This window comes from Ylistrum balloti, unplaced genomic scaffold (assembly GCF_031769215.1).
Source record: "Ylistrum balloti isolate Yb309-2 unplaced genomic scaffold, AGI_CSIRO_Ybal_v1 Utg370184, whole genome shotgun sequence".
NCBI lineage: Eukaryota > Metazoa > Mollusca > Bivalvia > Pectinida > Pectinidae > Ylistrum > Ylistrum balloti.
In genome coordinates this window covers 97891-112511 of record NW_026782168.1, presented here as the reverse complement: position 1 = coordinate 112511, position 14621 = coordinate 97891, and the positions used below count along the sequence as shown (strand labels likewise).

The following is a 14621-nucleotide window of genomic DNA, read 5'->3' as shown; positions in this document are numbered from 1 at the left end:
TCCAACATAAACATGGTAAATTATGTAACATAAAACAATAATATAAATATCCTTTTATTCTCTGAAGGATACAACTTACAAATGGCAGGGTATATTTCCTCAACAATTGATCATTATGTTTACTAATAAATCAGTCAGATAACAGAAAGTTGTAAAAAGCATTCCCCTCCCCCCCTCCCCCCCCCCAATCCACCGAAAAAAAAAAAAAAAAAAACATTGAACTTGGGCAGCAGCATCATCATGATATTCAGAAAAAGGATTTCATGTGTCAATCAGTTCTGATTCAAAACAAAAATCAATGCATAGCAAAACCACTTTATGTTGATATCAAGGTTCATCTTGGGAACAATGGTGAATGTCACCAGAACACCGATATTCATGGATGAGTCAACACATAGACATAGAAAGATACATAGGTATATGGATCAGATACGGAAAAATGGTCACCAGCTAACCAACCATGGTGGACACAATCTCTGTCAAATCCCTCACCAAAGTTTCTACACATTACATTATCAGAAAAACATCCTTATTGCCTGTCAGTAATGACCCTTGGTACATGTTGGAAGTGTTCATATAGAATTACAAGTGCAGCAATAATTACCTCTACTGATGACTAAAATGTTGTTTTATTTTTAGTCATAACTAAAATTTATTTGTGAAAAAGTAATGAAGTCTTGGAACTACATGTATTTAAACCTCTTTGATTTCAAAACAACTATAAAAGTACATTCTAAATTCCTCCTGCTTTACAGATGTGACCACTATTTATAATGTTGTTTCCTTCTGTCTTTGTCCTGCTTTACAGATGTAACCACTATTTGTAAAGTTATTTCCTTCTGTCTTTGTAATGCTTTACTGATGTGACCACTATTTGTAATGTTGTTTCCTTCTGTCTTTGTAATGCTTTACAGATGTGACCACTATTTGTAAAGTTATTTTCTTCTGTCTTTGTCCTGCTTTACAGATGTGACCACTATTTGTAAAGTTATTTCCTTCTGTCTTTGTCCTGCTTTACAATTGTGACCACTATTTGTAAAGTTATTTCCTTCTGTCTTTGTAATGCTTTACTGATGTGACCACTATTTGTAATGTTGTTTCCTTCTGTCTTTGTCCTGCTTTACAGATGTAACCACTATTTGTAAAGTTATTTCCTTCTGTCTTTGTCCTGCTTTACAGATGTGACCACTATTTGTAAAGTTATTTCCTTCTGTCTTTGTCCTGCTTTACAGATGTGACCACTATTTGTAAAGTTGTTTCCTTCTGTCTTTGTAATGCTTTACTGATGTGACCACTATTTGTAATGTTGTTTCCTTCTGTCTTTGTCCTGCTTTACAGATGTAACCACTATTTGTAAAGTTGTTTCCTTCTGTCTTTGTCCTGCTTTACAGATGTGACCACTATTTGTAAAGTTATTTCCTTCTGTCTTTGTCCTGCTTTACAGATGTGACCACTATTTGTAAAGTTATTTCCTTCTGTCTTTGTAATGCTTTACTGATGTGACCACTATTTGTAATGTTGTTTCCTTCTGTCTTTGTCCTGCTTTACAGATGTAACCACTATTTGTTAAGTTATTTCCTTCTGTCTTTGTCCTGCTTTACAGATGTGACCACTATTGGTAAAGTTATTTCCTTCTGTCTTTGTCCTGCTTTACAGATGTGACCACTATTTGTAAAGTTATTTCCTTCTGTCTTTGTCCTGCTTTACAGATGTAACAAACAAATTGTATTGGTAATATAATTTCCTTCAATATTTAATGTTTCTGTATGTCCTCTTGCTTTAACCCCCACAGTTATCAACTTTCCCCAACAGCCAGACCTGCCATACCATTAGACATGTTGACAATGGAGCCAGACTCAGTGGAATCTGCACTGTTTTCAGTTTTGGTTGTCGTCGCCTTTTTTTTTACTTCTCTTGATCCAAATATCGTACTGCCAACACGTACATTAGTGCTGCCCAATTCAATCTAAAAAGAATTGTATTTATATATTTAACTTATTATGTGAAGTAATTATTGTTATCTGTAAAGTGATGTAAAGCAGGCAAAAAATAGGCTCTATCATCTTACAATGTGTTTTTTTGTAAATGCTAGTACTTCAAACTTAACTTCAGGGATTTGTTAGGGTAAAACATTCAATAAAAAGCCATGTCACTTTTTTAATCTTTAATTCAGACAATTCTATTTTCATTATTCATAAGATGTCTGCAAGAGAGTCTTTAAGAAAAACTTATATTGAGTATAAAATATTAAAGGCATGAAAATGTCGAGATATAACAACTTACAGCATGTTCAAAGTCAGCAGACATGCCCATACTCAGCTCTAGTTGACCGACATTCATTCCCAGCTGTTTACATAAATCTTCTCGACATTGAAACAATGACTGTTTGAAAAGGAAAAAACAACAGATTTCATTAATATGAAGAGATAAATGTACAGCTACTTGTAAGCACATTTTTCAAAAAGAAACCTGGGGGAAAAAAGCATGAAGATTTTCTTCTTCGCAGTAAAAAGCTTGCTACTTTCCCTTGATAGCAAATTTCACTTGAACAGACTAATGTTATTGTCCTTTTTCAAATGAACCGAAACATTTCATTCCCCCAGGAAGAACTTTGTTAGGAACTACCCTGGGTTGGAGAGCCTTGAGTTGGGAAGTTTTGGGTTGGAGAACCCTTAGTTGAAAATCCCTATGGTGGGAACCCTTCATTGGACAGTCCATGCCTGGGGAGTCCTGAGTTGGAGAGCCCTGGGTTGGGTAGTCCTTGGTGGTACAGCCATGGGTTAGGGAGTCCTGGGCCGGAGAACTCTAAGCTGTGGATGGAGATATCTAGGTTGGAGAGCCCTAGGTTGGGGAACCCTTGGTTGGAGATATCTAGGTTGGAGAGCCCTAGGTTGGGGAACCCTTGGTTGGAGATATCTAGGTTGGAGAGCCCTAGGTTGGGGAACCCTTGGTTGGAGATATCTAGGTTGGAGAGCCCTAGGTTGGGGAACCCTTGGTTGGAGATATCTAGGTTGGAGAGCCCTAGGTTGGGGAACCCTTGGTTGGAGATATCTAGGTTGGGGAACCCTTGGTTGGAGATATCTAGGTTGGAGAGCCCTGGGTTGGGGAACCCTTGGTTGGAGATATCTAGGTTGGAGAGCCCTAGGTTGGGGAACCCTTGGTTGGAGATATCTAGGTTGGAGAGCCCTAGGTTGGGGAACCCTTGGTTGGAGATATCTAGGTTGGAGAGCCCTAGGTTGGGGAACCCTTGGTTGGAGATATCTAGGTTGGAGAGCCCTAGGTTGGGGAACCCTTGGTTGGAGATATCTAGGTTGGAGAGCCCTAGGTTGGGGAACCCTTGGTTGGAGATATCTAGGTTGGAGAGCCCTGGGTTGGGAAGCCCAGCGTTGGAGACGTTTTGACAGAGAGGTAAAATGAGTGAAAGTTAATCTGCCATGAAAGCTACCCCACATACAGTTACATGCATATCTATCTTTACATACATCAGCCTGGTGATTTTAGTACAACTACTAAAATTTATATCATAAAACAATAACTAGAAGTGATGGGAAATTGCTTACAATCCATCATCAATTGTTGGTTAAAATCACATATGCTTTTCAATGTATGATTATGTAATTGACTGACTGTATGTTCTATATTCAAAGAATGTGAATGCATTCTCTGTGTTAGCATTTTTTTTTTTTTTGTAAATTCACTGTGAAATATTTCACTTACCAAGAATTAACAAAGGAATGAATATTACTGGCAATTGGGAACTAAATTTTGTTTCTGCTAGAGCACAACAAAAAATAAGGCATCAATGATACAGATTATGAAAAATTACAATTGATCATCACATCAGATGAAGTTACAGGGCTAGATAATTCATCATATATCCTATTATCATCCCATCATTAGCAAATCTACCCCCTCCGCCTCTTAACTCTGTTACTGTGACTTTGACACTTATTCAGAGAATGTAAATTGATGTGAAGCATTTATCCTGCAATAAGTCAATATCTGGTAATAGGCCCATGTCTAGTAACAAGTCCATGCCTGATAATAAGCCAATGCATGATATTAAGGCCATGTCTAGTAATAAGCCCATACCATGTTGTAAGACCAACCAGATTCATCACCATTCAGAAGCACTTTCAACATTTATTAATTCAATGTCCTGTAATAAGCTTGCCATCTGACTCTGAGGCAGGGATATGTTGATGGCCTACAGGCTTATTATGAAATATAAATAAAGTATAACCTGGAAGTCTGGGTTCGGTCCTGTTGATAAGTCATGATTGAATGAACCGATGGTCATCAGTCCGGTCACTTCCAAATTGATGCATGTCTCTTGCACAAATTTGTAAATATCCACGACTTGGTCCGGAGGACAGCCAGCTTTATCTGATAAATACATTTGTATCCTGATGAGACCTTGATAGTTGAAACCCAAATGTAAGGAATTGATAAGATTTCAATAAAGTGGAAATAAATATTGAAGACAATTTAAAGATGCAAAAAGGAAGATGTCTTTTCCTGAGGGAAAGGAAAACATTTTTTTTCTTACACTGGACAAATGTATCCACCCTATACCCTAGGAGGAGACAGGGGATCCACATGTCAGAGCAACGTATGATGTCTTGTCAACAATGATAAGAATGAGAAATCAACAACATTACAAATATAGAAGCCTGAAATGGCAAGAAACATATGATCACAAGTCTTGCATTTGCCAACTTAAGGAGCTTTCCTCAAGTTGAGATCACCCTATCTTACCCCCAGGGGAGTGAAATATTCTATTGTTATTTACTAGCATTAATGGGAATGCAAATATCATGTGTGGGAGACAATATTGATCAGTGCCTAGTTTCTGTACTTCAGTTCCTGTACTTTAAGTATCTCTTGATTATTGTTTTCTTACTTTCTTCATTGCTGGTGTTGACTTGTATCATTATCTTAAGAGGGTCTGCTTTCCCCAGTCTTTTCCATCCATTATCCAGAGATTCTGCAAGCTTTGTTGAGTCCACTGTCTCTATCGTGTGCAAGTTGGGAACAGCTGGATGAAGAAATGAGAATCAGTGATAGGTAAATCCATAAATGAATGTGGGTTGTGTGAGTACGAGTGAAGTGTAGATCAGATTGCAGTGGGTTAGGAGGTGAAGTGGTGGAGGGATGTAGGCAAACAGGGGATGATCAAATGGAGTGAGATTGGGAGGCAAGACTGAGTGAGGAGAAGTAGGGGTGAGGTGAAGGAGGGATTAGAGTGATGTGGAGGGAGAAGTGGGGAAAGGAAAGGGTGAAGTAGAGAATAAACTGGGGTAAGTGTAGTGAAGTGGACGAGGGAATACAGTGAGGGAGGGGTCAATTGGGGCTGGAATTCGGGTAAAGAAGAGATGAGGCAGAGGTGATATTAAAGAGAGGTACAGGTGAAGTAAAGGTGGGATTGGGTTTAGGAAGGTGAGAGATGAAGGTGGAATTGGGATTAAGTAGAGTTAAATGTAGGTGGGTTCAGGGAGAGGAAGGGATGAAGTGAAGGGTTTGGGGTATGGGTTATTGTTGCTTTACTTACTATTTACATTTATATTTTCAGCTAAGGACATGCTGGTATGGAGGGTGGAGGAAAGCTGGATTTCCCCCCAGAAACCTAATGACCTGTGGCAAGTACCTGATGACTGTCCATATAGGCCTCATAGCTGTGACCAAGAGATGGAGGGCTAGTAATAAAGATGGTCAGATGCCTTAACCACTCAGCAACTGCATCCCCTCAACTCTAGGAAGGAGTGGGGGAAGTGGGATTAAGGAGAAGTTATGATTAAGTACAGATGGGATTGGAGTGGGGAAGAGGTATTAGGTGTATCCCTGATATATTTATTTATTACTTAAACAGAGCTAAATCCCTGCTTTTTTCAATGTTTATGGAGGAACTTGAAACTTAGTATTTAGTAACACTTAACAAAGGATGTTACATAAACACGTCTCTATTCATGGTAAGCAGATCTAGGCTGTTTACAAAAATTCCTGACATCTCTAATAATGTCTAAAAGGTCTGTTAAGGATCTTAGCTCTAGCTGTTAGGACTTTTATAGGTTCTATATTAGTTTGATCTCGTCCCTTTTCTTCTCTTTATTATGGGCTATACTGACAGGCAGATCCATCATGTGAAAATACTTCAGAGGGAAAATTTATACATGATGTTGTAAGGAATATTTTCCTCCCATTCATCTTGATAGTTTTAAATATCGCTCTACAGACAACCATTTATTAGTTATCTTGATTTTTTTAATCACTCACAAAATTAATCACACGTAACTAAGAAATCAGAAGAATTAATCACACATAACTAAGGAATGAGAAGAACCTACATATGAAAGTTAAGAACACTTGAAATTCTCTGAGAGAAAGAGCGATAATTTGAAAACAATTATATCAAAATCCAACTTGGCCACTTGTAGGAAATATTGCTTTTCCTATCAAAACTGAATATGGGTCATAAGGACATTCGAACTAAGGATCAAGGGGATCCTACAAATCCTATTTCAGATCAATCCAGGACTTCTTTAGAACCCATAACAACAAGGAATATTTAAGGATGGACGATGGACATGAGATTACTTGAAAAGCCCATTATCTGATAATGGTGTACTAATCACATCAGCAATACTCACACAGCAGTTTTCCAACTTTATTTCTTTGAAGATGTCCAATGAAATGCCATTTAATGTCTGAAAGCTTTAACAGCTGAAAGGGAAAGTAAAAATAAAAACAACAGCAACACCTTAGAATTAAATTGTCATTTCTATTCATGTGATTTTTTTCTTTATTTCTCTCTGTCATCAAATATAACAGGTATGATGAAAATGTAACAAAACTTTACCTAGCTATCTGCCATCTTGATTTTTTAAAGTAAATAGTAAATATACCATGATAAATTCTTTCAATTTTTAGTTTATTTTTTCATTCAATTTCAAATTAAAAGTGAAGTCTGAATAGACTTTCTTTGTATCTTAATAAAAAAAAATGTGAACTAATTATTGAATATTTTATGTACAATTCAATGTATACATGTACCCATTACTTACATCAGGATTTTGTCCCTTTTCTACCAATTCTGTTACCTGTAACAAACATTGAAATATGGTGCTAAATAAGTACCATTCAAATTCAACATAGATGCAATCGATAACTTACAAAATAAACTCCAACGTACAATGATCCACATTCATGTAGTCCACATTTACAATGTGGTATATTGAATAATTATAACTTACATAATTTTCTCCAAAGTATCGCTGACCACACTCATATGCAGTTATGATAGATTCTGCTGGCTTTGTTTTGGTGACAGCCACAAGTCTAGGTTGGACAGCAGGCAATGACTGTGAGTAAGAGTTAAACTAATCTTCAATGGTGTAAAAAAAATAATAAACAAGAAAATAAAAGTGTCAACTGGATTGCGAAGACTTCATATATATTGCCAGGCATTTTGCACGAAAAACAACAGAATCTAATTGATATATTGCATGAGGGTTAACAAATTTGTGAAATACTGAGTCTTTAATCCAAAAAAAGTGAATAGGCACATGACTACATCATGAAATCACTCAAAGGTTTCCAGAGTTATACTCAAGAGAAGAACTTAAGTGACCAGAATATGTAGAAATTGTTGGAACTACTAACGCTGTCTACTATGTCACATAACGTCTGATTTCAACTTTTAAGTACAACCATAGATGACAATGCATATAAAAACACTAAAGTCCAAGATACTGTGATCAAATTAATTTATCTTGAATTGTGTCTTATCTCCGGTTAAAACATCAGAGGATTAAATTCTTAAAAGAGTTCCAATGTTTAGACTAAGTGTGATGTTTGACAGAGACTGATGAGATACATCAAACTTAACAGGTTTTTTTAATCATATGCACTCGCGATAACAAGGTTCAACTGCATTTCTATAGTCCTAACACTGGATATAAATAACAACTGGATGTCACATAAAAATAGTGTAATGACAACTAATATGTCTGGTCCTGAGACTGAGCAGATACAATAAATGGATGTCATATCAGCAATATTTAAATGACAATTTCAGGTTTGGTCTGAATCACTCACCTTCCTTTTACTCCTTCTTTTATAGATTCATTTTACATGAGATGAAGTTCAGAATCAACAATGAAAACAAGCCATCTGACTCACAATATTAAAATTACTCAAAGTAGAGTTTCAGTGGTATAATATATGAGATGTGTAAAATATATCCAGGCTTAACTGCAATAGATCTAGCAATGGTACAATGAAAGTGATCCTAGTGATTGTCTGTATCTATGTCATAGATACCAATGCTGGTTTTTGTGCATCAGGAGGTAGAGAGAACAATGTGTTTATTAGCCGTGCTTGGCAATGGAAGAGTCAAATCTCTCAACTGTTGGCACACACACACAATTGTATATTCCTGATGATGCTAGTCTATCAGTTACGAAAAAAGTTCTTGTGTTGTAAGTAATGGCAATCTGAACTTGGAATGGTTTGCTAGATTACATAACTTCCCAAATTCCTTGATAGTCTTGATATTACTGAGACGATAACTCCTTAAAGATACACAGACGCATACATCGTTCTTGAAAGCAATAAAATATCACGTTATTCGTCACAGAAAATTATGTAAGCGTCAGCTTCCAAACTATATGGAAGTTCGATATCAGGCACTGTATTACTGGCGAGGTATCTATTAATTGCCTAGAAATTCATATATTGTTCCTGTAAATTTAGACAGTAGCTGTCGGCAGACACCGGCAGTTATAAACTTACCACTTGCCCCACCTTTCCCCCTCCCAAGACAACACCTTATATAATTGTATAACATCTTGAGCAGTGTTGCGTGATTACCTCGGGTCTTTTCGATGTGGCTGTCTCAATCTTACATAGAACCGACTTTAAAGCTGTTGATATTGTTGAAATCTGCGGTTGCTGTGATGATGCCATTCTAGTCAACTGTAGCTGGAAGATTTTTGACATTATCCCGTTTTTCCAGTAGTCATAGTCATTGTGACGCTTCAAATCATTGTCGTTTCAACGTTTCACATCTCATCGCAGTCGTAATTATAAATTTGTTAAAATATGAAATATGGACAAGTGATTCATCAATATTGCTTCCGGCTAATTGTTTCTCCCCCGTCATCTCGTAGATTTCCACTAATATCTAGTGGGCTATGAAATGAGAGAAGCTAGATATATTATGTAATTTAGTTGTCTCTAATTAAGCCATTTTTTTTACCATTTTCTCGCCCCCCATCCCCCTCTCCAATCGACTGTCAGGCTTATCACTATACCATACGATGTACTAAAGGAGTGAAATGAAAGGCAACAATAACTGTGAGATCGGAATGAATTTGTGCTGAAAGCTATTCTGTGACTTTTAATGAATACTCTTGTTTTTAGCCTCACCGGAACTCATCTAGGTGTGTAACGCGCTTCAGGCTTGCATTCGCTGTAAACTAAATACGAGCGCAAGTCATGTCGCTGATATCAAAAGTATGTTCCTCTGCCTCTCCACAATATGAAACTCTTTCTCGCTTGACATGTTTCCCAGCATTAACATTTGTTCGATGGCGGAAACCAAGACACGTTCCTAAAGCCCGTAGTAAGATATACGTCGTTAGGCAGCCAACACCAAGGGATGCAGAAGAAACGGAACTGATGAAAAATTGTAATAGAAATTACAACACCGAAATGAGAGCCATCAGGTAAAGATAGGATAAAATTATTACTTTAACTTGACATTTGCTCTCCGCATTTTACAAAGGATTGTGAAAAATATCATAAATATATTATGAAAAAAAATCATAATTCATTTTACTAACACATACGTTAGCTTGTGATCCATAATCCTCTCTAATTAAGCTTATGCCGCTCAACAAGTTAGAGCAAAGAAATAACCTTGGCCCATATTCAAGGTCGCAGGGGTCAAATAATTGTACTCTAAAACAACTTCCTCTGATCAACCAAAATGCTTACTGTACAATAATGACATTAGCCAAGTTTACGAAGAGAAATGACCCTGACTTAGGCTGTGTCGTATATGTCAACTGCTGAGTAACTAAAAGGTTTGGAAGCTTGCTAATTAATCGATAATTACAAATAACTGATATGTATATAGGTGAAGTTCAACATAGTTTTCAAAAAGAAATGACATTGATTCATATTCAAGGCAGCATGTTCCAAATTTATTTCAACACTATTAATAACTTATGATTAAGTGAAAGACCAAGGTCTTTATTCAAGATATTCAAGGCAAACAGCTGGCCTTCTTGGGAATAAGTCTTACAAATGTCGCATGAAGAAATGACCTTGATCTGTATTCAAGGACATAGATGTCAAATTTGTCACATTTCAGTTTTGAACACTAACCAAGGAATAGAGCCAATGCTGTTACATTAGTGCAGGTTCAGAGTGTTCATGATACTCTTTGCTCGGATACCACCTGCTACACTGGGCGATTGAGGAATAGGGACAAACTAATAAGGGATGGGTCCAGGATGAGAAATTTCTCAAAATTCCTTCTTGATATATAGAAATGACAGAATTTTGTTCAAGTTTGATCTTAAGCATAATTTGATGAATGGAACACAATTTTGTGCAGAGAGCATTTCCACTATGGTAGACAGATGAAATCTTTGAAATCCATCATGTTTTCTTGCAATGAAAGTGCTTTGCCCAAATTTCTTTTTCAAATGGGTAAAGATGACTTGGTTTGCAGTGGGCAAGGAACAATATGAGAAATGAAGCTATAGCAAATTTGGGGACAATGTATCAATGTAGTTGTAAATGAAAATGCTTTGAAGTGAAAAACTGAAATATACAGGCCACATGGGCCTCCTGTTTCAAAACTTTTTATTTAGATTGCATCCTCATCTTAATTTAAGTGTTTTCTAACCAGATTGAACCATGATTTACATGTGTTTTAGATCCCATTTGAACCAGGTAATAGAGGAGACAAATAAATTGAAGAAAGTAAAAATGCTTACACATGGAAAGCTGGATAGGGAGCGTGAGTGGACACGGATGACTACAGAGAATGAACGATGGAATATTAGAGTAGCACAAAATCGGTAAGTGGTGAAGAGTATATTTCATTACAATGGGATTGGATAGCAAGCTAGGTCTATATAAATCTTTTCCAGTTATGAACACCGGTACATATGTATAATATTTAGACAAATAAAACAAAATTGAAAGTCTATAATAAAGAACAGAAGATAAGTAAATATATTTAGATGGTCATTGAAAAGATTACCCATTGGTTGTAGTGAGCTAATAGCCTCCAGGAAATATAACAAATTATCCAAAAGTAAATATTTATCTTAACTTGAAATTTCACAGAAATATTAGCTGTTAGGATAATGGGATCCAGTCTTAAGTCCAGCTCACACGAGTTTCTGGCCTAGTATACATGTTATAAGTTACATGTCCTTTAATTGTGCCCCTATAAACCAGTTATGATTTCAAAATTTCAGTGTAAATGTCCAGTGTAAACCAAACATGATGTCTGTTGTACTGTCCAGCACTGTCAACCAAAAATTTTGTCATTTTGTCCACCACTGTAAAATCAAATAAAAAGCCACTTCGTCCAGTATAAACCAAACATATAATCACATGACATTGTCTAGAATAAATGAAATGTGATATGATGTCATGAACAAGCAAAATATAATATCACTTGTACATTTCTGTCAAATCAAACATAATGTCACAATGTCCAGTATAAACCAAACATGATGTCATTGTGCCCTGTATAAACCAAACGATGTCATTGTGCCCTGTATAAACTAAACATGATGTCACAGTATCATGTATAACCAAACATGATGTCATTGTGCCCTGTATGAACCAAACATGATGTCATTGTGCCCTGTATAAACCAAACATGATGTCATTGTGCCCTGTATAAATTAAACATGATGTCACAGTATCATGTATAACCAAACATGATGTCATTGTGCCCTGTATAAACTAAACATGATGTCACAGTATCATGTATAACCAAACATGATGTCATTGTGCCCTGTATAAATTAAACATGATGTCACAGTATCATGTATAACCAAACATGATGTCATTGTGCCCTGTATAAACCAAACATGATGTCATTGTGCCCTGTATAAATTAAACATGATGTCACAGTATCATGTATAACCAAACATGATGTCATCGTGCCCTGTATAAACTAAACATGATGTCACAGTATCATGTATAACCAAACATGATGTCATCGTGCCCTGTATAAATTAAACATGATGTCACAGTATCATGTATAACCAAACATGATGTCATTGTGCTCTGTATAAACTAAACATGATTTCACAGTATCATGTATAACCAAACATGATGTCATTGTGCCCTGTATAAATTAAACATGATGTCACAGTATCATGTATAACCAAACATGATGTCATCGTGCTCTGTATAAACTAAACATGATGCTACTGTGTCCTGTATAAACCAAATGTGATGTCACAATGTCATGTATAAACCAAATGTGATGTCACAATGTCATTTATAAATCAAACATGATGTCACAATGTCATTTATAAACCAAACATGATATCATTGTCAAGTATTTACCAATCATGACACCAGTGTAAATCAAACATTATGTCACATTGTCCAGTATAAAAGTCAAACCTCAAGTCACATTGTCTTGTTTAAATGTAACAAAAATCATGTCACATTGTCCAATATCATTGTCAAACATCAAGTCACATTATCCAGTATAAATCATACATATCAGAATATTCATGAGTGTGCCACAATAGCTGAGTCGGTAGAGTGTTTGCCTTTGTAACTTCAGGTAAATGTCCGAGGTGCATGGTTTGATGATATCTACCTGTTGTAATAGTATTTCAGCTGACAAACCCCCCTACCCACTCAGTATTCCTGATATGTCTTTGAGCAAGATGCTTTATTCTGACTGCTCTGAATGGTGATGGGCCTCCAGTATGTTGTTCAGTAAGGTAGCTACCAGCTATTACAAAGAGATCCTACCTCAAGCTAAACCTGACTGTTCATATAGCAGCATTAAACCCCATAATGTTAGTGATAGGATGAGATGAGATCACACTGTAAAATCAGATATTTTTGTGGGTTCTGATTTTGTGGTTTTATGTAAAATGTATTTTCTTTGACATTAAATTTCATAGTTAAATATTACATACAAAATCCAGCAAAGTTTAAACTCAGAAGTATTTATAAATCACTTTGTGGCATATGCATTTGTCGAGTTCCCACAAACTCAAATAAAAATAAACCCCCACAAAAATAAAGTATTTTACAGAATCAGATTGTGATGTCAAGATATGTTTTTATGATTATGGGAGGCCAGGTAGTATATTGTTAGTATACTCGCCTTCCCCTAGATGACTTGGGTTCAATTCTCTGAAAAGGTCTGGATTCACCTGCCCAACCACAAGGGTTTTCCTTTGATTTTCTCCCACAGACAACTTTTGTGCTTCAGTCAAGCTAAAAAGAATGATTTATATATGCTATAAGCTTGTTTCGTAATTGTTGTAAAATAAATAAAATTGATACATATGATGGAGTCTTTTCTTATTTTCAATAGGGAACTGAGACAAGCTAAAGATGCTGCAGTAAGATTGGAGGAGATCAACAGGATTAAGGCTGTCCAGGACAGGAGAGCCACTAGACGTCATAAAGAAGCTTCAGAAAGGGTTGCATATGAATTGGTAATTTTCTTCTGCTTCTCGTATTAAGTAGAGATATTCTCTTCATAGGTAGTACAAAAACATCATTTCAAAAAGATTTTTTAAAATGTTAAATTTTGTTAATTTATTCATAATTTGAATTGTTTCTTTTTGGAAAACCTTGAGTATTATGATTGATGTTTCTTTAAAAAAATTTCCAGTTTTTCTGTAGTAATATAATTAAGATTGAGTACAAGATATGATTTGTTTTCAACATTAGCTTAAAAAAGCATTTTTGGGATTTCAGGACCAGATTGATAAATTTATCACGGAAAGTAATGTAGACGAGGTGATTGATGATGTACTTGACACTTCTGAGAGCTACTTATTTGCAGTTGACCTTTCAGGAAATGTTATAGGAGCCAAAGCAAACCCTGAAAAATTGGAGTCAAAAGTAACAGATGAGCCAAAAACGTGATATGTTTTGATTAAAATGATATAGTCCAAATGAAGTTTGTTTTTTTCTTTGTTCAGGACAAACTGTTGTAGTTAACTGATATTTTCGTACTTAAAGATTGGATTAAAGAAAAATCGAAACATCCGACATTTTTAATGCCAAGAGTTTGTGCTATGTCCTATCTTCATATAAGGTAATAGTTAGTGCCCCCGTTACAGTGGTTAGCACTCTACATATAGTAATGTCTTTGCAATCAATTAAGTATCCCCACAATGGTTTCCATCTCCATGTCATCTAGTTTGTCTTATCGTCGTCCAAGTATATGTTTGTCTGATCATCATTATAAAGGGATAATTTGGCCAGTCTGTCATCCAAGTATATATTTATCCTATTGTCATCCAAAGTTATAATTTGTCCCGTCATCGTCATCCAAAGTTATGATTTATCCTATCGTCATTCAAAAGTTAGCATTTGTCCCATCATCA

At 35.9% G+C, this 14621-nt stretch overlaps 2 protein-coding genes across 2 annotated transcripts; one reads left to right on the top strand and one right to left on the bottom strand.

Annotated features, from left to right (window-relative positions):
• Positions 1-301: 301 nt before the first annotated feature.
• On the bottom strand, positions 302-9277 carry LOC132551180 (pyridoxal phosphate homeostasis protein-like). The gene is made up of 8 exons (XM_060215288.1): positions 8869-9277; positions 7251-7358; positions 7062-7097; positions 6648-6720; positions 4904-5038; positions 4244-4386; positions 2284-2382; positions 302-1966 (listed from the first exon to the last, which is right to left on the bottom strand). The coding sequence occupies exons 1-8, from the start codon at positions 8995-8997 to the stop codon at positions 1796-1798; spliced, it is 894 nt and encodes a 297-aa protein (XP_060071271.1). The 5' UTR covers positions 8998-9277; the 3' UTR covers positions 302-1795.
• On the top strand, positions 9073-14187 carry LOC132551181 (small ribosomal subunit protein mS26-like). Its single transcript, XM_060215289.1, has 4 exons — positions 9073-9725; positions 10947-11090; positions 13598-13721; positions 13987-14187. The coding sequence occupies exons 1-4, from the start codon at positions 9496-9498 to the stop codon at positions 14155-14157; spliced, it is 669 nt and encodes a 222-aa protein (XP_060071272.1). The 5' UTR covers positions 9073-9495; the 3' UTR covers positions 14158-14187.
• Positions 14188-14621: the final 434 nt, after the last annotated feature.